The 25,681-nt window shown below is 40.9% G+C and overlaps 4 protein-coding genes across 6 annotated transcripts; 3 read left to right on the top strand and 1 right to left on the bottom strand.

Annotated features, from left to right (window-relative positions):
• The first annotated feature begins 6,109 nt into the window (after positions 1 to 6,109).
• arr3a (arrestin 3a, retinal (X-arrestin)) lies at positions 6,110 to 15,505 on the top strand. Of its 2 annotated transcripts, XR_003929397.1 has the most exons (18): positions 6,110 to 6,224; positions 8,494 to 8,525; positions 9,670 to 9,700; positions 10,042 to 10,102; positions 10,238 to 10,282; positions 10,532 to 10,722; positions 11,136 to 11,195; positions 11,367 to 11,443; positions 11,588 to 11,723; positions 12,482 to 12,566; positions 12,826 to 12,898; positions 13,022 to 13,159; positions 13,479 to 13,562; positions 13,855 to 13,878; positions 13,980 to 14,029; positions 14,316 to 14,335; positions 14,480 to 14,520; positions 14,943 to 15,505. XR_003929397.1 is itself a non-coding variant. In XM_030069393.1 (17 exons), the coding sequence occupies exons 2-16, from the start codon at positions 8,518 to 8,520 to the stop codon at positions 14,321 to 14,323; spliced, it is 1,071 nt and encodes a 356-aa protein (XP_029925253.1). In that variant the 5' UTR covers positions 6,110 to 6,224; positions 8,494 to 8,517; the 3' UTR covers positions 14,324 to 14,335; positions 14,943 to 15,505. The 2 variants fall into 2 exon arrangements, 1 of the variants encoding a protein (XP_029925253.1); XM_030069393.1 differs by lacking the exon at positions 14,480 to 14,520.
• Positions 15,506 to 16,463: 958 nt separating this feature from the next.
• Positions 16,464 to 18,242, bottom strand: LOC115371475 (histone RNA hairpin-binding protein-like). Its single transcript, XM_030068879.1, has one exon. It carries the CDS (start codon positions 18,130 to 18,132, stop codon positions 17,341 to 17,343), a length of 792 nt encoding a protein of 263 aa, XP_029924739.1. The 5' UTR covers positions 18,133 to 18,242; the 3' UTR covers positions 16,464 to 17,340.
• On the top strand, positions 18,243 to 21,780 carry znrd2 (zinc ribbon domain containing 2). 2 transcript variants are annotated; one of them, XM_030068880.1, is made up of 4 exons: positions 18,243 to 18,380; positions 19,021 to 19,172; positions 19,280 to 19,364; positions 19,601 to 21,780. In XM_030068880.1, exons 1-4 carry the CDS (start codon positions 18,365 to 18,367, stop codon positions 20,050 to 20,052), a joined length of 705 nt encoding a protein of 234 aa, XP_029924740.1. In that variant the 5' UTR covers positions 18,243 to 18,364; the 3' UTR covers positions 20,053 to 21,780. The 2 variants fall into 2 exon arrangements, with proteins under 2 accessions (XP_029924740.1, XP_029924741.1); XM_030068881.1 differs by lacking the exon at positions 18,243 to 18,380 and adding an exon at positions 18,405 to 18,628.
• Positions 21,781 to 22,388: 608 nt separating this feature from the next.
• fam89b (family with sequence similarity 89 member B) lies at positions 22,389 to 25,026 on the top strand. The gene is made up of 2 exons (XM_030068967.1): positions 22,389 to 22,938; positions 23,293 to 25,026. Exons 1-2 carry the CDS (start codon positions 22,684 to 22,686, stop codon positions 23,554 to 23,556), a joined length of 519 nt encoding a protein of 172 aa, XP_029924827.1. The 5' UTR covers positions 22,389 to 22,683; the 3' UTR covers positions 23,557 to 25,026.
• The last annotated feature ends 655 nt before the right edge of the window (positions 25,027 to 25,681 follow it).

The raw sequence follows: 25,681 nt of genomic DNA, 5'->3' as shown, positions 1-25,681 counted from the left end.
GCATAGTCAAAAATCTTGGCGGCGACTGAGAAACAACTTCACCCCTTGGAAATGAATTCAAAGAGAACAGCATAGAAGTCTGGTATTTTTCCTCCCTCTTAAAAAGAAAAATGTATTACATATTACAGCATTACATAAATCTGCGTTAATCAGTCATAGGCTACTAAAACGAGAGAGAGAGAGAGAGAGAGAGAGAGAGAGAGAGAGAGAGAGAGAGAGAGAGAGAGAGAGAGTTTGTATTTGAACGTGTAATTTCCATTGGATCCCCTAGATGGCGCTTGAAGCTCAGGAGACATTTAATCTGCTGCTGTTCCCATGTAACCGTAGCTCTGGCTTCCTCCATCTGTATTACCTACAGCCTGTAACTACAGTTTCTGTTTGGCTTTCTGTCCAAGTGCAGTACTGTATGTCAGGGTCTGTGTGATTTATAGAAAATATAATTATTAATTATTTGAAATCACCAAGTCTTTAAAGGATCTGTTGTTTATCTGTGCATTGCATCTGTTGTGGCTCTAGCGCCATATTTTATATCAGAGGAAAAACACATATTTCTTCTTATTTTAATGAATAGTGGGATACTTTCGTGTATTAACTATTTTACCTCATCTCACTGCTTCTTATCTAATCTCATTTCATCTCATCTTTTCTTCTCTCACCTCACCTCACCTCACCTCACCTCTATATCCCTTTACTCCATGGATAATCTGGTCTCATGTTTTATTTTATCTCACAGTCTGGTCCATTATCACATAATAGCTCATATCATCTCACCAAACCAAATTTGTCTCATCTTGCTTTTCTATTTATCTAATCTATAGATTGTATAGCTCATATCACATCATATTATATCTTATGTCCTCTGACCTCTTTGTCACCTCAGGAGGTTTTGGTTTTGCCCTGTGACTGGCTTTCCACATGTAACGTTTCATGCCAGTTAAGTGTCTGGTCATGGTTTGGGCCAGCATGGACTCAGGCCAGCTGGATAGAGCCAACCTGTTCCTGAATAAAACCTCTTAGTAGATGGAAACAGTGCTGCTGGGCCAAGACACTTTTGGGCTTTAGTGCTCAGGGACTAAAATAAGTCTCTAACACTGTACCTTCTAAGAATCTTAACTTTTTTGTTAAAATGTTTATACTGGTAAGACAAAACAAAAAAAAAAAAAAAAAGATTGTTGTTTTTTTTTATGTCCATTGATTGACCCTTCCCTCATTCATGCACAAAATTATGATAGGCTTTGGAATGAAAGGAGGCCATGTTGTGTTGAGAACTTCTAACTGCATGAGGAAATGAACACGTGAACAGAATCGAATGCTGCTGCTCTTGGAAAAAATGGCAATCATGGCACAGGAATTTCAAAATTATTTGTAAAACAAAGAAAAGTAATTTAATAAAGAAGCTAGAATTGGAGGGCACCCAAGTGGCACACCATGTAACTGAGTTTAACCTAGCTGCAGCAGCCTGACACGCAGACCCTTTGCTGCACGTCATTCTGTCTCTGCCTTGTCCTCCCTGTCTGTCTCTCTCCTCTGTGACTGCCTAATAGAGCAGAAATGCCCAAAACAAATCTTAAAATGAGCTATAACTGACATCTAATGTCTCATCAAGAACAGTACACAGAGTATACCTATAGCAGCTAATTTTCACCATTTCCTTTTCATTACCAGGTGCCACTCAGACAATGGCAGCTGGCAGTTACTAAATAGCTCTTATAATATCTGTGTTTTTTCACGCCGCATAAATACTCCATGCATAACACTCTGACAGCTCAACACACACTGAAAAGACCCATACACATCTAACCCAGCTCACACACTTGTTGTCTGGAGATTTGAGCATCTATATGAATTTACTGTCGTGCACAGTATTTTAAGTAGGCCTACCCGTACCTGCACTGCACAGTATTTGACTTCTGTGACATGTATCATGCAGTATTTTTTTTTTCTTTTTTTTTTCTTTCCCGTTACTGGAAGTTTGTCAGTTGTTTCAGGTCACCCTGCAGGATAGTATTTTTTCTTCTGTTGTGTCCACTACCAAGGCCAATGACCACTGACTTGGTCTACAGCGTGCCCTGTAGTCTTGGCTCTGAGTGAACCCCAACAATATCTCCACATCAGCTATTTCAGTAAGAGCTTATGAACAAAGTGGATTAGGTACAGAAGGCAGCGAGCCTCTCCCTCTTTCTCACCCGCTGTCTCTCTCTGTCTCTGTTAATTAGTGTGCTTCCTTCAGCAAAGCAATACTTCTTTGCTTCTAACTTTTTAATTTATCCTTCTGCCAAATTTTTGTCTCCGTCATAACTTTTACAGTTTAAGCTGTCAGCACCATTCAAACTTTAAAATATTCAGCCTGTTCTTACTTAAGTTGCTTGCATTTTAGCTTTTTGATACGATTTATAGTTTTTGCTCGAATTAAGTTTAAAAGTCATTATTAAATCCAGACATTTTCACTGACTTTAAGCTGATTTATCAGATTATTCAACACTTCATACTTTTAGATATAAACTTCACTCAACTTTTAAAATTTGCAGCATACTTAGCACATTATTTGTCTTATTTAATTTTTTAACCGTGCCCTTTTAGAACTCAAACTCCTCTTTCATATTTGCAGCTACATCTTTAATTCAAACTTTAAGTGGGTCAGCACAAGTTGGATTTGATGACTCCTAAGCAACTTTTAGATATGTTTCACAGTTTTTGAGAAATTGTTTATGTTTTATGCAGCTTTATGCAGAGATTATGATGAGTGTGTTTTGTGTCTGTGTGGAGTGATGATGTCATCATATACTCTCCCTGTCCTATACGCTCACTAGCTCAGTAATTTCACAAAACTTAACTGTTGTTTTTCTGTGGAATTCCCCAAATTTCAGACAAACATATATGTCTATTCACTATAAAAACACAGAGTTTTTTCTGCTCTCTCTACTCATACTATTTTTGAAGCAATTCAAGTTATACTTTTTAGGTTTTTAGCTTTTGTTTCTGCTTATTCCCTGTTTTCAGCTTAGTGTAAGCAGTCAATCTGCGCTGATTTAAGCTATTTCAGACACTTACTGCATGTGTTTAAACTGTCACTGCTCCCACAATTTTATACATATATACACATAAAATATAAGAAAATTTAAGCTTACAGTTTTTGTTTTATTCTGCTAACACACACAGCTGTCCCTCCACCTCTCAGCCATTCTACAGAACTCTCTCTCTCCCTCTCTCTCTCCCTCTCTCTCTCTCTCTCTCTCTCACACACACACACACACACACACACACACACACACACACACATTCTTTTCAGTCTATAGACTTTTTGACATGTGCAACAGAAGCTTAAGTGTTAACTTGCCATTTCATTTCAAAACAACTATTGTTAAAACTGTCTAATATATTCCTACACAGATAGACTCCACTCTATATGTATTGATAAATTGTCCAGATTGTGCCCCCATGCTGTCTACACCTCACCGAGATCCAAACTCAGCATGAGCCAGGCCAGCTCAGCATGTGGTCTGGCTGATCCGATCCAAATGAGAGCAAGATGCAATCTCAGAGTGTGCAGACTTTAGGGTTAATGATCGGATGGCACAAGTCACATTGAAAAGACAAGTGTAACCAGTGTCATTTTGTACACTTTTTGCATTTTTAATGGTCAATTCAAATGAAATACTCAATGTTTTTTATGCTCCTCAAGTTATCTTTGACTCAAACACTTACTTTTTTCAGCTACTACCACATTTAGTACTATTTTAAGTAATTCAACCCTTTCAACTATTACATTTTGTACTTTTTAAAGCACTTCAAGCTGAAGAAAGCACACTCAGTTTTTCTTCAGAAAACCGAGCCTTTTCTAGTTTCAATTTCTTTTCATTTTAACTCCAGACAACCAATTAAATTTTAAAAACATAAATGTAAAATGTAAAATATCAGTAGTATTGTCAGAGATAACATCTTAATCAAGGGTTTAGATAGTCATGCACAATCCACTGTCACTACAGACAATCATCCATATTATTCAAAAAAAACAACAACAACAACAACAACAACAAAAGTAACACTTTTTGTTTGGGTGAGTGAACCTGTCATGTTATGTTCAACTTAATGATCTAAAGGCTGCTGGCCAGGTAAGCCACACTTTTTCCAGGAAAGAACTGTATAGCAGACAAAACATTGATTACTCCCGATGCAATGTGACTTGTTAAAGTCTGGCCTGAGTCTGTTCCACATGGTTTGTTTTAACCAGCTTAGATACAGTTGGGTGGAGTTGACTGTGAGTACTGTTTGATGCAGCACATGCAATAAAGTTTATACAGCCAAATCAAACAATGTGCCTGTAGCATTCTGAAATAGCTCACTTTTTCCACTAGAAGCTGTATATTCTCCTTATAGCATTCAAATGAAAGCAGCCTGCACTTGCAAGAATTACAATATTCTAACAAAGCTTAGCAACGCTTCACCTCCACGGCTTCTGTATATTAGATTGGGTAAACTATAATGTCACTTGGTTCAAATAAGAGTTAAGTCATCATTAAAACATATCAACCTTGCCTAGTGATCTAATATTGAAAATTAAGTGTACAAGCCATTATATATGATCGTGGCAGAGGCAGTTAAAGGCCACCGCAAAACAAATGGCATACAGGAAAGTTCAAACAGGAATAGATTTTATGTTACAACAAACACTGCAGATACACCTTGAATAAAATCAGGGATGATTTCACGACCAGAATCAACATACTCAAATGAGCAGTTTTAAATATCATTTTAAAGGGGTAAATAATTTGGCGATAACTTCCTAATCTGCGGCATGTTAATGAGGTGATGTTGAGTAAGACAGCTTACTCTGGAATAGAAGTCAGTGCTCCCATCATCATCAATGGGATGGGACTGGAAGGCCTGTAATCTCCCCAGATCAGACAGACTCAAATACCTAGAAACTCTACACTGCATCACAAAGGTCTAAAAATACACTCAGCATTAACTGTGAGAACCCAAGCACATGCTTGAACTGCTTAGAAAGGCTCAATCCAAAATTTTGTTTAGGTTTGTAGTTTCCTTGAAAGATCAGTACCATGGATTAAAGCATTTGCAGGAAAAAAAAGTGCAAATGCTGTGCCTGGTTTGTAGAGTTGGGGGCCTTTATGTCCTCCTTGTGAAAGAGAAGAGGGGGTTTACCGCAAACAAAAACTTAAACTCTAAATCAGCTCTTGCATTTGTGAGCAATTGTGTGCACCACTGGGAAAACAATAATCTTGCAGTAAGCATGAAACCTTTGGATAGGTGATCTTTGTTAAGCTAATGAAGTTGTACTATCATTTATGTTTTTTGTTTTTTTTTTAATTTGATTTTGTTTTACGATTTCTGCATTATAGGGCAGTGACAGCACAGACAGAGAGGAAAGACAGGACAGAGAGAGGGGATGACATTCAGCTAAAGGGCCGAGCTGAAACCGATCTACTACGACACGGATTAGCCTTAATGCCAAGCGGTAAGCACTCTACCAGGTGAGCCACCAGAACACACTGTTATGCCCACTATTTAAATCAGAATCAGAAATACTTTATTGATCCCAAAGGGGAAACTGGGTAAAACAGATTCAGGGTTAAAACGGATTCATCTTGCAGCTAGATCATGCAAATAATAGTGGGGCCGTAGGCTATGCCAGTGAACCAACATCCATCCATTTTCATACCCACTTATATCCAAACAGGATTATTGTGGGGCCACTGAATGCATTGGGTGGAAACTCTCTGGGCAGGTAGCCAGTCCATCACAGGACAGGCCATCTGCATCAGTGGTAGCCTGTGCAATTACAGTGATCCCTCTATACTTCAACCCTGATTTAAAAAGCCTTGAAACCTTTCAGCCATCATTTATTCTTCTCTCTGAATAAATTGAGATGCCAGTCAGTGGTTTCTTGAAGTGCAGAGGGGATTATAAGCCCACTACTACCAAAGCCATGTGGTGGCTACGTGGCTGTGCCTCTGCCCCTGTGATTCACTTGGCTGGTATTTTTAAACCCTTTGTAGTCAAAAAAAAAAAAACTCCCCTGATTGCTTAATTGGATTATGAAGCAGACAACGACAGCTATAACGAACTGGTTAAGCTGAAGGGAGGGAGGGAGCACCTGGGTATAAAAAGGGACAGCAACTGTTGAAGATCGCCCTCTTCACTTACTCTGACATACTCTACCTGCATCAGCTGACCTGGAACTTCTCTACGACAACTGAAAACAGGTAAGACTTCCTTAGGTCCAGACTGATGGATGGATGCATGGTAATTGTAGAAGGATGGACCATTGGGTGTGGGAATAGGAGGTAAAGGACTGGCTAATCCCAACCCAAGCAATTTGAATCATGTCTATTTGCTACCAACCTGCAACAATGATGATAACCATGATGAAGAAAGCTCTTGCCTGAGGTTTTCAGCTGGGGTCATTAAGCATGAGTTTGCCCTTTGAATAGGACAGCTTGATAGATAAATGGGTTCACGTTTCAAAGGCTATGCTGTCTGACGGCTCTGCTTGCCAGGGTTTATCAGTATCACTGCCGTGGCTTATTAGTGTCATTGGGAGAAGCCAGGCTCCTCCTGTGATCTCTCCTCGAGCCACTTAACACTCAAAGGGCAATGATCTTTATTACACCATGGCCTTAAGTAGGAACGGTAGCTGCCATCTTATTGTATCACAGAGTACAGTATTTTACATGCCTGACAACCTGAAGGGCTATAAAGTAAATTTTAATTATGGATAGATGGATGTGAGAAAGAAGTGTGACGCATGGTTTGGCTTAATCTATGTCTTGATGCAAGAGTCACGTCAGGGGGATCAAGGTTTTCCATTATTGGACAGTAGATTATAGTGACATACTGTTATTGACAGCAGACATGCTAGCTGCCATTAAATTTTGTGCTAATCGCACATGATTCCTTATGTCGTTCAGTGTAGCTTTGCAACTCTAATACAGAGCCTATGGTGTCAGGAGGCATGCAGATGAATCATAATGTCAGTGCTTTGTGGCTCTCTTGTCTAATGATACACTTTGCAGGCTTGCCACAGGAGGAGATGGGATGCTGAGCAATAATAACATATCACTCGATTATAATATTGTAATATATAATGTATATATAATGGAATAATAATGGAATATTATATCATTCACCCAGAAATATACTGTAGTTGTTAAGGGTAAAATAATCAAAGTCTTCGCTAAGATACTCATAAGTAGCAGTTTGAGTGGTTATTTCAAGTTGGCATATGAATATTTAAATTAGCTGTGTTATGCTGTCACAGATGTGCATTTATTTATTTATTTATTTGACACAGTCAACCAAAACTGAGGATTGCAACCCTGCCCAGTAGACTTTGCCCTGTGTTGAGACCCTGACTCTGTCCGTGGTCCTGAAGCCACACGGTTGCTATAGTTTCTTTCTCAGTGTAACAGGTCACCATCGTCCTCGGTCTCCACACAATTACTCGCTGAGATGATCTGCTTGGTTCATAATGTTGGTCAAAGTTAATCAATAAGAAAACCGCTAAATGCTGGAGGGAAAATTGAGGTTGGACATATTCCTAAGTTGACTACACTGTCTGTCATCCTAATGACAAGCCAGAAATGAATCAATATATAACTGATCTTCAGTGATAGGAAACACAGCCTACCGTGTACGGTGCTGTGTGAATGGCTCCAATATCCAGCCACCAAATTGAAAAACACAGTCAATAGCCTGCACTTGTGGAATATGCACTGTATCTTTTCCAGTTACATTCATAAAATCTGTACAGCACTTTCCTGCATGATGCTCAACCTACATATCATGTTTTTGATTAAATGTAAAATGATCAAAAATGATCACAGTAGTTTGTGACAACTGAGATACTAGCAATCCTATTTTAACAACTGTAGTTAACTGTGAGAGCTTTAAAGGACTAAAAATACACAGCAACTTGTGGGCATCAGCGCTGCTCCCTCTGACCCTTGTGGTAACTATTTCTTGCGCTCATTACAAAGCTATAGAGGGCTACAGTGAGGACTCGGTATCTCATTACCTTCAGGACCACTATTGAACTGACTGACTTACTGAATGGGCTTGAGCCATTTAACTGTCCTTGAATAGACTACTAAAGCAACAGCTTTAGCACTACAGTTAATTTTGAGGGGAACAGAATGTGACATTGTGGCGTGCGGCGTGTAAATCCGGCCAGGGATCTGTTGTGAAGTCTCTGTCTATTGGCTGAGGATCAGAGAGCAGATGCAAAGGGGAACTTATCCTTCACAGCCAGCTTTGACTCAGGAGCCCCTAAAAGTGATGGTGTAATCTCATCCCAGCAGCTTATCCTTCCTCACCCTCAAGACAAAACATCACTCTACTCTGGAACAGAGAGCTAACAGTTGGCATAAGATCAGTGTGTTTATGAAAGCAATTGACCTTGTTGTGAACCCCTAATAGCTTTAAGTCACACACCTCTTGAATCTTACTTTGTGTCTATTTCTTTTCTCTCATCAGAAATTGTCCTAAGATCTCCAAGACATGACTAAGTAAGTGTTATATTGAAGTCTGTAGTTTAGAAGAGAAGTTTAGAAGAAAAGAAACAAATACAAACTGGAATTACTCTTATATACATTTCTATCCCAGTGAGTTTTGCAAAATTGGTGCAGATGAAAACACATTTTGAGGTCTCTAGATTAACTCTTACTGTGTACCTTTTTGAGCTGTAATAATAATAAAAAAGTGTAAAACATCAGGAGGAGGCTGAGGGCATTCTCTTTTATTGAAGAAAGATAATTTAAAGATGCATAGCTGAGATCAAAAGTCTGAAAGCGGTGCCTCCTGAAAATGCAATAGACCGTGCCAAGGCTGTCTTTACTGCCGGGTCACTATGTGATACTGGACGTGTTTTTTTTCTGCCTTGGAGCAAAGGTTGACCAAGGGTCAGCTAATTTCTAAACTGACCCCTGGTTTTATAAGGGTTTAGGAGGGGTTTGCTCAGGCTTATAAAGTTCATGCATTGGTTCAAATATATTCTCACACCTTGACTCCAAGAATGAGCTATTTGGGAAACCTGTTGCACCAATTGTGGCTTGCTCACCTCGGCTGGCCTCTCAATCCGGGCACGGTGAGGTAAAGCTGCTCCTGCTGTGCATAACCGGATAACAGGGAACAAGGGATTATCGACCCTTATGCTCCTTATGGAGCCACCTACCTCCGCAGTCTAATTATGATCATTATTTTACGTTGTTAATCCAGACTGTTTACCTGCACACACCTTCTTACACAATCTTACCTCACCTACAGCATACAACTTAAGTCAAACTCTGACTTAACTCTGACATAAACAAACCACTTTGTTCACAACATTATTGTACCTCTAGGATATGTTAGCATCCCTTATTGTTGCTAAGCCAACTGATTTCATTTGGGAGAAAATAAAATCTAAGAATGAAGGGAGGAAGGAAGTGCAAAGCAAAAAGGCAGGTTGGGGAGAAAGAAGGATACATTTGGATAATGTCTGAAACGGGAAAAAAATGAAAAGGTAAATAAGTTGCATGTGGCAGATAACAGTGCTGGTAATAGAGAGTCTAATCAGAAGGAATTCAGTATGGCAGGGGTAATGCATAGTATGTGAGTGATGGTAAAGTATTTTCGATAAACAGTTTGGTGTTTCTATTCCTTTTTTCGCAGGGTTTTCAAGAAGACCAGTGGGCACGGAGGGGTAAGTCTTTATTTCATAATTTCTCTCCTCTTCTCTTCTCTTCTCTTCTCTTCTCTTCTCTTCTCTTCCCTTCTCTTCTCTTCTCTTCTCTTCTCTTCCCTTCTCTTCTCTTCCCTTCTCTTCTCTTCTCTTCTCTATTGTACATCAAAGAGACCAGGTTCCTGCAGGTCCTGTTACAGGCCATCTACTGTTTTATTTTTGAGCATTGCTGTTGCAATGAATTTTTGAAAGAGGCTGACTCCAAACTTCAAAACAGAAGATGAATGAAACTTTATTTGAAACCTGTTCATTATCTGCCTGTCACTGACCCTCTGGTGTTTTTCCTTCCTTTTGTCTGACAGCTAACCCTCTACCTGGGGAAGAGAGACTATGTAGACAATGTGGACAGTGTGGAAAGTGTTGGTACGTTCTGCAATTGTGTGTGTGTGTGTGTGTGTGTGTGTGTGTGTGTGTGTGTGTGTGTGTGTGTGTGTGTGTGTGCAGGTGCATAGTAGGGAAGATAAATAACACCTTTTGCTATGCTTGTCATCTTCACAGATGGTGTTGTTAAGTTGGACACATCACAGTTTGGAGACAGAAAAGGTAACAGCAAAATCATGGGATAGTGCGCATTATAACTGTTCTTTTTATAAATCATCTTAAATAGACCACTCTGATAACTCAAGCATTTCACACAATCTTAAGAATCTAAGTCAATAACCATCAATACATTTGCCAAAATGCCCTTTCAGTATTTCCAAAATCTAAAAGCTTCCCTAGTCCATCCCATCAGGGTATTTGAAGATACAGGAGAGCATAGTCAATCAATTAATTTGGTTTTATTTTTTACAGTGTTTGTGCAGCTGGCATGTGCCTTTCGTTATGGTAGTGAGGACCTGGATGTGATCGGCCTATCGTTCAGGAAGGACATCTGGTTCAAGCAGATCCAGATCTACCCAGAAAGCCACAAGCCCACACTAACGCCCATGCACGACACCCTGCTGAAGAAGGCTGGCGACAATGCTTACCCTTTCACATTTGAAGTAAGACAACATTATGCAAGATATTTACATGTTTAAGTCCCCGATTTTTTATTTATTTATTTATTTTTGGTACCTGGGCTCTTTGCAATATCCACTGTTTAAAAACCCACTTTTTTGCTGACCTTAGCCTCTGTGTGGAATATTATATCATTCTTTAAAACTACAGAGTGTTAAATATTAGTTTTTAGAAAACTTTGTGAATAAGTGAGTATGCTGATTTGAGGTGAAAACCTTTAGATTCATATACAACATATTTCCCATTGCTCTCTGACGTGTTTTAACAACATTTCAATTGCCTTTGTCTTTAATAACATATTTTGCAAATCACGCTACTCACCCATTTTTTGCATTTCATGACAGGATTAAACAAATGAAAATAAAAAAAAATTAAATACATTAAAATATGTTTCTAGATTCCCACCAACCTGCCATGCTCAGTCACCCTGCAGCCTGCACCTGACGACAAGGGAAAGGTAAACCTCTCGCTGATCTCCCAACATCATACACAGAGTTAATAACTACTACAGATTTTACCCCATAACTATACAGTGGATACTTTCCAGCCTGAGGAAAGTAAGGTTCACCTCTGCTGTATATGCTTTGTGAGTCTGCTGTGTGAGTAATCTTTAACTTTTGCTTTGCAGGCCTGTGGAGTCGACTTTGAGGTTAAAACCTACCTGGCCATGGAGGCTGACAACCCTGATGAGAAGATTGAAAAGAAGTGAGTTCTGTCCATTCACACTCTATATTATTAGCCATGTCTCACTGTAATGCCAAACTGACATTTTCTTTATTTCTCTTTTTACCATATCCCACTGCTCTCTACTTTCCTCCCCCTTGCTCCTCTCTCTGTCCCATTCTGCAGGGACACTGCTCGTCTCATCGTTCGTAAAATTCAGTATGCCCCCAGTCAGGTGGGCAGCGGACCCAAGGCTGACATCTGCAAAAGCTTCATGATGTCCGACAAGCCCGTTCATCTGGAGGCCTCAATGGATAAAGATGTACAGTAGCAAAACTTTCTTGTTGTTATGTCTCATTAGACATTAGATTTTGTTTTGTTTGTTTGTTTCCTTGCACATATCCAGTGTCTCTGATTGCTTTGGTGTTCAGGGTGAGTTTGAGTGTTTTCCCAAACAATTCATACAATACAATACAATCCCCAATCATTAATTGGTAACTGAAAACAAAAAACAAAAAACAAACAAACAAACAAACAAAAAAAAAACAATATGCATTTTTATGCAACCTCATCTCTCTGTCTGTGTTTTATTGGGGGAGTTTTAATTCTAGTAATTCTAACTCTATGGTGAGGCTGATGCTGTGTCATATGATATTTACACCTATACTACCCTATAAGGCTAGGTAGTGGCAAGACCCTTACCATACAGTAGGTGTCATGATATATGAGTCATGATAAAATTTGCATGGCAATACACTGCAATGCAGAAAAAATACTTGATAAATCATGCTGTATAATACCAGGATATATTAATACAACATACTATATGATAAATTGGGTGACAAAACAAATTAAGTCAAAATTTTCATTGCATCTTACTAAGACAGAATTAGCACAGTGCACAAAATCATAGGAACATTAATTGCATAAACAATAAGTATCAATACAAGGATTGAGAGTTTCTACAGCATTGCGAAAAATAGTATGGCAGTACTCATCGGTATCAGTTTTTTTGTACAATCCAACTAGAAAACCATAGCAACATGTAGACTTATACCTGTTTCCTGATTCTGATTGCAGCTCTACTTCCATGGTGAATCCATTCCAATCAAAATCAAAATCAAGAACGAGAGCAACAAAACTGTCAAGAAAATCAAAATGACAGGTTTGTACCTCTGATGTGAGAAACATGTCTCTCTAATTTCTAATTTGAAGTCCACACTTGTTACTACAAGCACAATACAATAAATCTCTCTCACTCAATTCAGTTCAATTAAAAGGCTTTATTGATATGAAAGTTACAAGAACAACTTTGCAAAAGCATCAAAGAATAATTTCTATCACAATTTGAAATTTCTGTTAAGTTTCCATTGACACTCTCATTCCCTTTCACTCTTTGTGTCTCCACTCCTGTCGTCTCTCAGTGGAACAGCTGACAGATATCGTCCTCTACTCAGCAGACAAATACACCAAGGTTGTTCTTAGCCAAGAGTTTGGGTAAGTCAGAAAGGAACTGAAACGATGGCACTACGGTGCAGAGCAAAAAATCAAATATCAAGTTTCACAGTAACAAGGTGATTTGATGTATATGCGTGTGTATTTGTAATCTGCCCTTTGCAGGGAGACAGTTGAGTCCGGTAGCAGTTATGACAACACCCTGTCCATCACTCCCCTGCTGGCTGAAAACAAGGAGAAGAGAGGGCTGTCGCTGGACGGACGACTGAAGGACGAGGACACCAACCTTGCCTCCACCACCATGTAAGTGCACGTAGAGCTAGTACAGCATTCAGAAATAATTCATATAATTTCTTTAAGCTTGGATTACCAGATGGGTGAATTGTGCCACCTAGGGTGACATGAATGCCGGAAAGTTCAGAAAAACAGGAATGTTACTCAGTAAGCAGTATAGTACTCTTCAACTGCAGCATAAATGTAGTTTGTCTCTGATCCACCACTTTTTCTGTTTAATAAAGGAGAAATGCCTTATTAAAAACACAAACTCGCACGCACACACACACACACCACAAAAATAAATCTTCCATTCCCCAGAATAAATTTAATCCCCCCTCTCCCTAAGGCTGAGGCCAGGCCTGGATAAGGAGGTGTTGGGTATCCTGGTCTCCTACAAGATTAAGGTGAACCTCATGGTGGCTGGAGGAGGGTAAGTGTGTATCCTTGCTTTTTAAGTTTTATCATTATTGGCATATAGAATCAAATGCGGCCAGTAATTTAAATCAATAAAAAGCATCCATATTTTGTCCCAGCAAGTGTTGGATACTTTGGGGTGATGTAGTGTAAACTGGAGGTTGAATTAATGAGATGTTTTAAAAAAAGAAAATACAAATTGAATGGCTTATTAATACCTAAATAAAAGCTCAGTGAAATTATTACCCTATTCTCTGAATTTAACTAAATAAAAATAGACTGACTTGTCCCACTTTTTCTTCCTGCAGCCTGCTGGGCGGCCTCACATCCAGGTGAGCAGCCTCGATTACTGATGACATCACTGCTCACACAGCCAGTCAGAGCCAATCAGCAGCTGTCATTATCACTCTAACCTGTCTGTTTGTCTCCACAGTGATGTCACGGTGGAGCTGCCATTGAACCTCATGCACCCCAAGCCCCAAGGTATTTTTCAGTCAAACGCATAAATGCTCAATTATCTGAAAATAGTGACAAATCCTAATGTAAAATATATACATGTAAAGACCCAGGAACCTTTTAATATTAATGAGTGTTAATTTTATATACCATTTTTTGTTGTATATTGTTTGGACCCAAAAATTGTATCTATTTGTTTTAATAACATCACTAACAAGCTATTGCCACCACCAATGCACTTTCTGGCATTTTGTCTTCGCCCTCTAAACTTTAATCTTTCCTTCCTTTCCCATCATCCTTCCAAACTGAGCAGAGGAATAACTGCACATCAGTGTGAGTACAAAAGAGACAGCTTCATATTTTGATTGTTAGTGTTATTGGAATGACTGGAAATCATGTTCTGGTGGTTTATACTGAAAATCGACCAAGTAGGAGGTCCAGGTTAGTCTCTGAGGTTTTTCTACTGTCATCCTGCAGGGTCCTGGAGTAAAACTTGGAGTAGAGTCCCCATAGTCAAGGTGAGGCTGATTCACAGCAGACTCCAGCAAAGACTTATTATGTGTGTAGTGATTCTGTGAGTGTGTATGTGTGTGTTTGCATATATCCTACTTAACACATGTTTATATGTAGGACAGGAAAAATTCAATATTATCATTTATCTTTCAGTTGAATCAAACCCTGATATAATTAAGATACTTACTTGTCATGATACATTATTCCAATGTCAGAATAAATGATGCAGAGTAAAAGCCAATTAAAGCCTTTTACAAAATGACATCTGAATTCTATGCAGTTCAACATCCATTAGATTATTTGATAAATGTAAGCAGATGTCATTATAAATCAATGACAAAATATTATCATTTGATTTTTGTAATATTAATTTTATCCACAACTCTCAGCCCTTTTTAAATGTGTGGTAATTTTGCTCCTTTTACAGAGATGATGTTACACCAGAGGCTGAGAAGAAATCCACACAAAAAGAGGAAGACAAGGAGAAGTGAGATGACAAAGAGGAGGAAGACGGGTGTGACTGGCACACAGGAATGATATCACAGGAATGATAGCCCTCTCACCGATTCTGTTGTTCTTGTTTTTGTTGTGATTTTAGAGGGAGTAGGTAAGGAGCATATAAACTGCAAGATAGATCCAAAATCTAGAGACCAAAGCTAGACTACAGTAGACACACACACACACACACACACACACACACACACAACCATATGCACGTGGATGTGACACCCTACTCCCCCTGACCTCCAGCTGTGGGAGTGAGATAGAAAATCTGTTTGAAACCCATAAAAGCTACTCGAAACCACAGTGATTTAGCTTTTAGTGCAATATCGATTATTTTGAATGACATTGTTTTTTTGTTTTGTGTTTCTTTCTTTCTTTTTTCTTTTTTTTCTTTTTTTTTGTTGTTGAAATGTATTATCCAACTCTGGTTTTGACTGACCATGTCAATGACCCCAAATCCATTAAAATAATTCTAAAAACAGAAAACTGATGGTGTGGATTTTATTTCTCTTTCTGTCTCTGCTGGATCAGGATGGCTTGGAGTCTTTTCACTCGGCTGTCACTGGGTCACACTGGTGCTATCTAGTAGTGCGTTTAAATGTAAAGACAAATTATACAGAGAATAGTTTTTTGGCAGGACAGCAGTGTTACCCAGTGCTGATGTAATGTATTTTCTAGTGCCATTGTTGAATCAGTTCCCAGTATTTAAAGCAGTTTGAGTGTAAATTTCCCCTTTTTCTGCCCAGTGTAAAAATTTGCAAAATTTAGTGGGGAAAGTGTGACTCAATATAGTACAGGCATAACAAAGACATTGCACGGAATGCCATTTGCCAGCAAAACTCAAAAAAACTACTCATATTGATGAAGTATCAGGAGACATGGGAAAAAATGAACCATGACAGACAATATATTGTAAATTATTTGCCCTTGGGCAAACAGTTTACAGGCAACAAGTCCTGATGCTCACCTGTGCTGATTGCTTTGCAAAGTTACTGACTGCAAATGTGTTTAATCGCTTCCTCCATTAATGATTAAAACTACAAGATCAAAATTTGGGGAGCTGCACAGTCATACCAGCAGGCATGACTGCACATGAAGCTGAGGAGGACCTGAATCGTCTTGGATAGATCTGTGATTAAAATAAATAAATAATAAACAAATACTGGACATCTGGATTCTGCAACAAGTAGAGATTAATTGTAGGTTAATTGTAAATTGTGCTCAGTGAATGTCTAAATGCATAAACTGAAAATGTATATACCATTGTGGTGCATGTGGTGCAATCGGGTTTGTTAACTTCAGTCTGCAGTAGAACTACATGGCGACACAGATTAGAGATACTGCATATCATATCATGACACCTTTACATTGTAACAGGCCAGCTCTCAGCAACATGCTTGAAGCGTTTCTAGTCTGGTGCACAAATTCCACACAACACTTAACATTCTTTCCCATTGTATTTTTTTAATTTGAAAATATTCATCATAAAGCAAAAGCTTTATATGAAGAAGATTCAGTAAGCAACATTTGTATTTAAAAAATGTGATGAAAAAAAAAAAAAATAGCACTTCCAAACTAAAACAAGCAACCGATGTAAAACCTTTGACTTGCCTGTGAACAATACACCATGTACACTGTTGCTTTAGGATAAGGACTTAATATCACCATCAGCAAATCAAGGATGATCTTGTTCGAATTGGCGCTGCATTTCTGAAGATAAAAGCTTTATGAAATCTTAAAACTGAGATAAAACTACCTAAACCACCAAAGAACTTAAAACCTTTTTCACAAAACAGCAGTTAGAACACACACACAAAAAAAACTAGTAGATAAGAGTAGCAAGTCATGTGGGCAGTATGCTTTCAGATAAAGCCATAAATGCTATCAATTTTCCTCCAAACCCATAACACCTGAACAGAACACACTGGCATAATTTTCAATTACTGGAAACAAGCCACTGCAAGGGCTGTTTACTTTGCTGCACCACAAATGAAATTCCTTTAACTTTTCTTAACACTGAAACCCAAATCTAATTAAGTTTGGTTTGACCCAAGCTCATTAGAACTTGATTTTGCATTTGAGAAACCTCCATAAGCAGGACGGGCTGTGAATTAGGAAACACTACTGTAAAATAGAAATGGCTACTGAGTATTAAGCCATATAAAGCCCTAATCCTCATCATGGCACACAGCAGATGGGCAGCACTGCTCTGAGATGGTATAACAATGGGAACAAATCCATTGTTCGGCAGACCATGAGGACCAAATGTGTTGGGGGACTGAGGAGGGGGCATTTTCTGCCTATGTTGGCCCCTGGTAGTGCTATGCCATCTCCTGCTCCACTGTGCTCTCAGTCTTCATCAGTTTAATGGGAGTCCCCCCACAGTCCTCATCCTCCAGTGACGGCTGGTGTGTGTCGGTGGAGCCTGAGCAATTCTGGGAGTCTGGGAAGTCGAGCTCGATATCAATCACATCATCAAAGTCCAGATCATCAGTATCCTTTGTGTCTTTTTCTTGACCCTCCGGTGCGGGGGGGTCCCAGGCATGCAGTTTGATCTTCCAGAGTTTAATCTGCTGGTCCCAAGAGCGGCGACTGTACTTCCTGAACTTATTTGGGGTGTTGGGGTGGACGCCCGGCTGGCGCAGATGTTTGGGGACCTCTTTGGTGTATCGGTCATAGGCCAGTGTGTTCTTGCCATAGTTGATCTGTTTCTGGCGCCGCAGCAGCACTTCCTCATTTGTCTCCATCATGTCGTCTCCCTCTCTGGAGTCACTACTCGCAGAGGAGCCAGAGGAAGCCGTTCTCTCTCTCTGGGTGGCCTGTGCAGTCAGTATCCTCCTCCTGTAGCGCTGCATGTCTCTTTGTACGTCTCTCTTCATCTCCTCCTCATTCTCCACCCGGGTGCCCCAGTCTGTCGCTCTGCCGGATACCCGGGCTTCGCTCTCTGGAGTGGTGAAACTGGCATGCCTGCTGTCGGTGTGCCGGCGCGTTTTCCCTTCTGTCTCTCTCCTGGCACTCGGGCTGATGTCGACTCCTCTCTTTCTGCAGTGGGGTCGCCGGAACCGGCTGTGGCTCCTGTCTTCATGCTCGCTGCTGTCCGCAAAGTAAGACATTTTCCGTTTACCGACTGAGCGTCAAGTTCTGTGGTGCACTCCCGTGTTGGCGCTGGTTTCTTTCTGCTAGCGGAAGTTGGTAGCTGCCCGCCTCTTGTATCCTCTTGTTTCTGCCGCTCTGCTAAGCCCATTCCCGCCAAACGCGAAGAAGAACACGCTGACGCACGGCTCCCTTCCTTTGCGTCATCACGCACAACGTGCTGTGGTGCTGGTACGAGAGCGGTGAAGAAACATGGCTTTGAATGGAGGTTTGCGAACTTCATATCTTATGAGTTAACTTTGTTATTTAGTTCATTCGGCACCGTAACCCACACAGAATGGTTTTGACACATGACGTGGAAACTGGTGCTGTCTTTAACCGGTTTTTAGTTTGATTTGATATGGCTGTTTAGCTAACTACGTAACGGTAGCTAACATTAACCAACGTTGCTTTAGCAAGGCTGGCATTCACTTGGTTGGCTTGGAGGCTTGCTGTTGTCTGGCTGAAACTCTTCGTGTAAATATCGTTAAATTGCCGTCAGCTACAACTAACATTGACCAATTTAGTAATCTAGTACCAACCACTTACCGAAATAACCTAAACGGGACACATGGTAATGCTACTAAACGCTAAGGGGAGAACCAGAGTTCAGTATTGTTGATTTGAGAAACTCATGTCTAGTGAGAGAGCATTTATTTAGGTGGCTCTACGTAATTTCAGGCTCTGTTGTGTTGTTTAGCTGTGCAGATGTATTCCTGCACATCTATGATGCATAGCGACATGGAAATATTATCTAACATAACTGTTTTCTCCAGATACCACGACGGAAATACCAATAACATTAACCACATTGTGAAGATGAGTGGCCCCTATGTATTTCTAATGCAGTACTGTCTTTGTGATCCCAGATGATGGGGACTATGACTGGGAGCCTCCAACAGAGGCGGAGATGAAGGTGATCCAGGCTCGCAGGGAGCGGCAAGACAAAATCAGCAAACTGATGGGAGAATATCTACTCAAAGGATACAAGATGCTGGGAGAGTGTTGTGAGCTGTGTGGGGTGAGTGGTATGGAATTTGACTTTGTGCTCAAGTGAGTGCCAAATGCTTACTGATACTTATACTGAGAATAGGAAGAGTTATGTAATATGCATTTGTGTGTTTCCAGACAATTCTTCTCCAGGACAAGCAGCAGAAAAACTACTGTGTGTCGTGTCAGGAGCTGGACTCTGATATTGACAAGGACAACCCTGGTAAATACACCGAACACAGACAAACTCAGTGTGCATCTGTTTTAAATAAATCAGTTGTGGTTCATTTGATCTCATCTTTTCTCTGGTGTTTTGTCCCTTCTTTTCCCAAAATACCTTCATTCTGCTATCATCTTCATTGTTTCTGGCCTTTTCCTCATGCATTATCTCATTTTTTTGTTTTTTTGCTGCTCTTGTTGTGCTCTTCTTGTCCTCTTCTTTTCCTGTGCTCTATTCAGCTCTAAATGCTCAGGCAGCACTGTCTCAGGTGAGAGAAAGACAGCTTGCAGCCCAGCCCCCTGCACCGTCCCAAACCCATACACTGAATGGAGGCCCCAGCACCAGCCAGTGCAGCGGGTCAGTTCCTCAACCCAGACCAGAGCACTGTGAGGGGGCGGCTGCAGGGCTGAGAGGCCCCCTGCCTGCACCTGCTGTCCCTGCTTCTGCAGCTCCTGCCCCCAACAAAGTCCTGGCCTCCACCTACCCGCCTACTGTCCCCTCTGGCTCCCTATCAAGCAGCAGTGCCCAACATTCTGTGTTAGATGATGCCCAGGACGCCATTCTAACCAAACTTCGTTGGGCCACTTCCCAACTACAGAGTTCTGCCTCAGTGGAGGCAAGTATCCAGTTGTGCAGCCTCATTGCCAGCTGTGCCCAGTCACTGCGCAGCCTCAAAGAGCTCAACCAATAGCCATCCTGGACTGGCTGGGCCCACACGTTAATGGGAACGCTTGTCCCGCCTGTCTGTGTTTTGGTTAATAACTCTGGTCTGCTGCTTTGCAACAACTCTCTTTGACTGAACCCATGCATAGAGTTGAATGCAGAATTGGGCAACAATGCACTTGAAGTGGAATTAAAATGTTAAAAGTGTATGTCAGATATCCTCTTGTCAGTAGGGCAGGTGTGAATATCACTTTAGAGGCATTCACTGGAGTTTATGAACATAACTTTGAACATTTGTCCGTGTTTCCCCCCCTAGGTGATAGAAAAAAATAACCTGCAAGCATTCATTGTTGTGATACGTTGAAAACCAATTGTCATAATATTATTTTAAAAGGCTACAACTATATTCTATTGTAAAAAATAAAGCTAGCATGTTAGGGGCAGAAATGTTCCTACTAATGAAAGTTTGATATTCAAACTCAGCACTAAACAAATGGATGCTTTGAACCTTTTCATAGTTTAGACCAGCCCAGGGTGACAGAAACTTAAAAACCCTTTGAAGTTGACAAACACCTTGCTAGCAGAGATGAAGCTTCAGGTTTCTGGGAGCCACATTGATCTGGGTGACTATTAGCCTCCACTCAGAAATTTGGCCATAGAGGAATATTTTGTATTAGTCTGGTCTAAAATCACCTGTTTGGGCATGTTGGGTGTAAAGCCTCCATCCCTTCTTCCAAGAAACGTAAATGAAGTTTCATTTCATACTCAAGTGCAGTATAAGCCCCATAATACCACTTTCAAGGTTACTGATACTATTAAGATTAGTAATTATAGTATTAATAATGCCATTGTTATTTGCCCAGCTTTTTCTAACTGCATAAAATGAGTTGTTATTCTATGCTGTGAAATTCATATTGGATCAAAGTCTGCACACTTATACACATGTATTGGGAGTGTGTATACTTACATGCAACACACCCACGGTGTAGTTGACCCATAATTACAGACATCATTCACATCTGCCCTGGTATATTTATAATTCGACCATCATCATCACTTGGAGGACAACTGGTGCTAGAAGTAAAACAACTGATGTAATGCACATTTTCTATAAATCAGTAGTTTCAATTCACGGGACAAGAACATGCAGATTTTTATTCGAATCACACACAATCAGCTGGTTTCAGTGGCACAACTTCAACTAGAGAGGGACTGGCTGTTTGAACTGGTTGTGTTTGGTGGAAATGAAACATGCATGCTCATGTCTCTTGATGGCATGTGATGTCTATTATAAAATTTTGGACTTGCGTTATGTTCCTGAACGCCTGTTATTTGATCTGACACTGATTCTGCACACATCTTTCAGCCTAGCTGTTATTTCATGCTCAAAAACACCTGTTCTCTGTGGGTGCCTCTCAGGTGATGGAAGGTTTGGTATTTTTATGTCGGCTCCTCCGAAGTCCTTTGAAGTAAAGAGTAATTGCATGATGATTTTGGTCATTTGATTCAGTAATGTGCAGGATGGGAAGGGCATTATTGAGGAGTTACAGACTTGGGTGCATGGTTCAACATACGCCTGCATGATCTGATGGAAGAATGGCTTGCAGGGATAATTAAGTCTGTATAGAACAACTGAACTGTTTGTGTATTGTACAATATTAGACACTTTGTATGGAAACAACCTATCTCAGTGTTGTAGAAGGCAGAGTCTGAGTTCTTAATTGTGTACCAGAATAAAGCGTTGCCTGAACAGTCAGTTTGTGGTGTCTGTCTTCCACAAGAGATGCCATATGCAAGAAGTCATCTCCTAAACTTTGCCAGCGAGGAGATATTCAAGCAGTCTATTTAATACAATTACAGTATACTTATAAATATATTTTCATTTGAGATAAATCCTTGCCACCTCGGATGAAAATCCACCAGATTCATCAGTCATATGCATTTTTGTGCACAGGCTTCCTCTGCTGCACTAGATTGGGCTTGGTTGGTCGTCACAACATAGGTGCGCTGTCCCTCCTCCCGTTAATTTTCCTCCATTTATCTTAAATCTACCAAAGATATAGCCCACATATGGAGAGCTATCAGCGGTACTAAGCCTAGCTTAAACACTGTATGCTCTACCTGCCCCTGGAACAATCGAGTTTACACTGTACAATGAAACACTCCTTTGACAGTTTCCCTTTTCCCCAAATATAGACTGTTTTTGACTGGAGCGGGGCGGGGCGCGGTCACCGCCGGGAGGAGCCGAGGGATGCCAGGGAACTCTCCCAGACAAAGGAGAGGAAACAAAACAAAGCCAGGAAACCTGATATGAATTCGCCAACGCTGGCATCTAAACATTAGACCAAATCCATGCCCCAGAAACATCTGTGATTAACTCGCTTGCGTCTCTGAGGAACTGTAGGCTATTTGCACCTTTACGGATACCGGTAAGCTGCCGCTGCTGCGCACAGGGAGGGAGTAGCACCCATAGGTGGTGGCTGAGACGTCCGTGCGGTGCTAAGATTGATGTAGTGCCTTTGACAGTTTTTCCTGAATGGACATTGTTTTGTCTGACTGAGACGTGCATCCTGGTCATACATGCTCGCCAGACGCCTGTGATACTGCGGCGTTTCGGTTGTCTGCCGTGTGGTGCTGCATCCAAAAGACGGGGTCTGGGATGAACGGGACTCAGTGCAGCGCCGCTGACTGTCCGGCTGCGGGTGTTCTTGCAGTCGAGGGGCTCCCACCGCTGCCCAAAGGCCTGAGCGGCATCCTCAACTCCAACGGCGGCTCGTGGCGGGACATCGAGAAGGTGCACAGCAAGAGAGCGCGCATCCAGGCGGACATCAGCCGGGGCGACGGGGGCGCGCCTCGCCGCCACAGCAAGCCGGCCGGCCTGGACGCTGCGCTGGCTCTGCTGCGCAAAGAGATGGTGGGTGATCTCTCTCTCTCTCTCTCTCTCTCTCTCTCTCTCTCTCTCTCTCTCTCTCTCTCTCTCTCTCTCTCTCTCTCTCTGTGTGTGTGTGTGTGTGTGTGTGTGTTTGTGTGTGCAGCATGTGCTTCCAGTGTGACTGTAATTTCTCCACCAGTGTAAGAGCTGCATGTCTGCACCATTTTCATACAGTACCCTCTGTGGACATGGCAAAGTTTGATCTTGTCTTTATATGTGTGTGTGTGTGTGTGTGTGTGTGTGTGTGTGTGTGTGTGTGTGTGTGTGTGCGCGCGCGCGCGCGCGTGCGTGCGTGCGTGCGTGCGTGCGTGCGTGCGTGCGTGCGTGTCCCAACAGGTTGGTCTGCGCCAGCTTGACATGTCCCTGCTGTGTCAGCTGTGGTCTCTCCATGAGGCCATCCAAGACTACAAGGGTTCCTCACTTCTCTCTGATGCCTCTTACAATGGAGACAATGGATATTCTGAGGAGGAGGAGGAGGAGGAGGGAGAGGAGGAGGAAGAGGAGGAGGTCGCAGCAGCTCCTTCCTCATCCCTGCCTCTGCCTCCAGCCACCAGCAACTCCAGGGATCAGTGGATCAAAGACTCCTTTCATATTCCCTAATATGTTTTACTCTTTATGAAAAGGATTTGCAAGGCACTTGTGCTCTTTTGCTGTTTTACATTCATACAGTACACACTGGTGACCACTGAGCTGGATGTTAAGTGCCTTATTTAAGGGCATCCTAGACTGTGGGGGAGAGTCTTATTCATTGACTTTTAATTATCAAAAATGTCCAGACGTCTGCTTCTCTAACCTGTAGTCTGCAGCTGTCTCCTTACTGAATATACAGGGTGTCCACCAAAAAGTCTGGAACCCAGCATTAGGCACTGAAATACACTGCAGTCGTATACTTGAGGGCACATGACCTCTCAAAAACATAAGTGCTAGCAATCAGTAATTTGTGTTCACTTTACGATAGGGCTGGGCGATATGGACAAAATGTCACAATGTCAAATGTCAGTATTTTTGACTGAATACCTCAATATCGATATTGTAATGATACTGTGGGGCTGACTGTTGGTGCTTTCACAAAATATTTACACAAAGAATTTTTGGTAAACAATTATTAGTGATGTGAATGTGATGACCAAACAGGTAGAGGCAAATAGAATAACTACAACAGTGTAATAAGTTAAAATTGCATCCCTTTACTGTTATCATACACAGGCCGTATCATGATGACATTATCCAAAATCCCAGACGATATATAGTCTCATATCGAAATATCGATATAGCATCAGTATATTGCCCAGCCCTACTTTAAGATTAAAGTAAATCATGAGGCAAGAGAGTACTCAGTAGTGAGAGCCTTGATCAAGAGATCCAGTGCCTTCTACTCTGTGAGCCTTTTCATACCCAAAGATAAAGTGGTGTTCTTCAGTGGAATTCACCTTTAACCTAAAAGACGCCCCTGCACTTAAGGCAAATTAAGCTCTCATTAACTGCGCTCAAGTCATATGTGCCTATATATATGAGTTGAGCCCCAGCCACAGTGTATACACTGTATGTACTATATCACTCCATATATACTGTCTGTTTACAATCTTTGGTGTGGTTATTAGGGCTGGAACTAACAATTATTTAAATTGTTGATTACTCTTGATGTTTTTTGACTAACTGACTAATCATGTTGTCTATAAAATGTTAAAATGACTGTTTCCCATCACAAGTTACCAGAGCCCAAAGCACTTACTTAGTCTGACCATCAGCTAGAAAAACAATGTATTCATTTTATACAAATATGGAATGGAGAAAAGCAAGCTTTTATGAAGCCGTATATGGATGGCTATACTTACTTGACCAATGATTAAATCAATTATCAAATTTATAATCAATTAATTTTTTGTCAAACTGCTGACCAACTAATCAACAAATTATTTCAGCACTAGTTATATGTCAAACCAGCTCTACAAGGCTAGATGTTTTATAATTCCACATTAGGAAATGTCACTCCGCTCAGCAAACAAACAAAATGTATTACAGTTTGGAAATTCAATGTTTTGACAAAGCCGTTGAATTAATTTGTTTAACTGTTGGGCTCTTTTGTATCTTAATCTTATAATAAAACTGCATTGTATATCCTACCGATATGAACAGTATTGTTCTTTTTCAACTAATGAATGCATGATATTACAACATATGGCCAGCAGGAGACACTCTATATCAGATTAAGAAAGCTCCCTCATCCCTGCAGCCATCCTGCTTTTATGTCCTTAAGAAAGCAGCGTGAGGGAAAGCATTTGGTGTGGTGAGGGCAGGAATGAGGGGAGTGACGTTTCAGTAGAAAGTCCCATACTGTTCTCTATTTATAATCAACACATGTTGTGGATATTGTTAGATGACTCCTTGCCTGTTGTCTGTCTGTCTGTCTGTATAATTTGACTTTCAGTCTCTGTGTGTTTGTCAGTTGTCCCGGCTGTGTCGCAGCTAAATGCCTCAAATGTAAATGAGCATGTAACTCCTTTTATTTTATTTCTGCTGATTGTCTGTCCCTCCCTGGCTGCCAACTCAGACTGTCTTTCCTACACCACTCTGTCTTTTTTGTGGCAGTCTCTCTTACATGCCTGACCTATTTGTCCGTCAATCTATATGTTGTATTGATTACTAAGTAAGAAAGTGTGATCAGGCTAAAGGTCAGTGCATTGGGTTCTAGTTAGGGGTGCTGGGCGGGAAGATGTTAGTGCAA

This window comes from Myripristis murdjan, chromosome 14, assembly GCF_902150065.1.
Source record: "Myripristis murdjan chromosome 14, fMyrMur1.1, whole genome shotgun sequence".
NCBI classification, from domain to species: Eukaryota; Metazoa; Chordata; class Actinopteri; order Holocentriformes; family Holocentridae; genus Myripristis; species Myripristis murdjan.
This window is presented reverse-complemented; position numbering and strand designations above follow the sequence as displayed.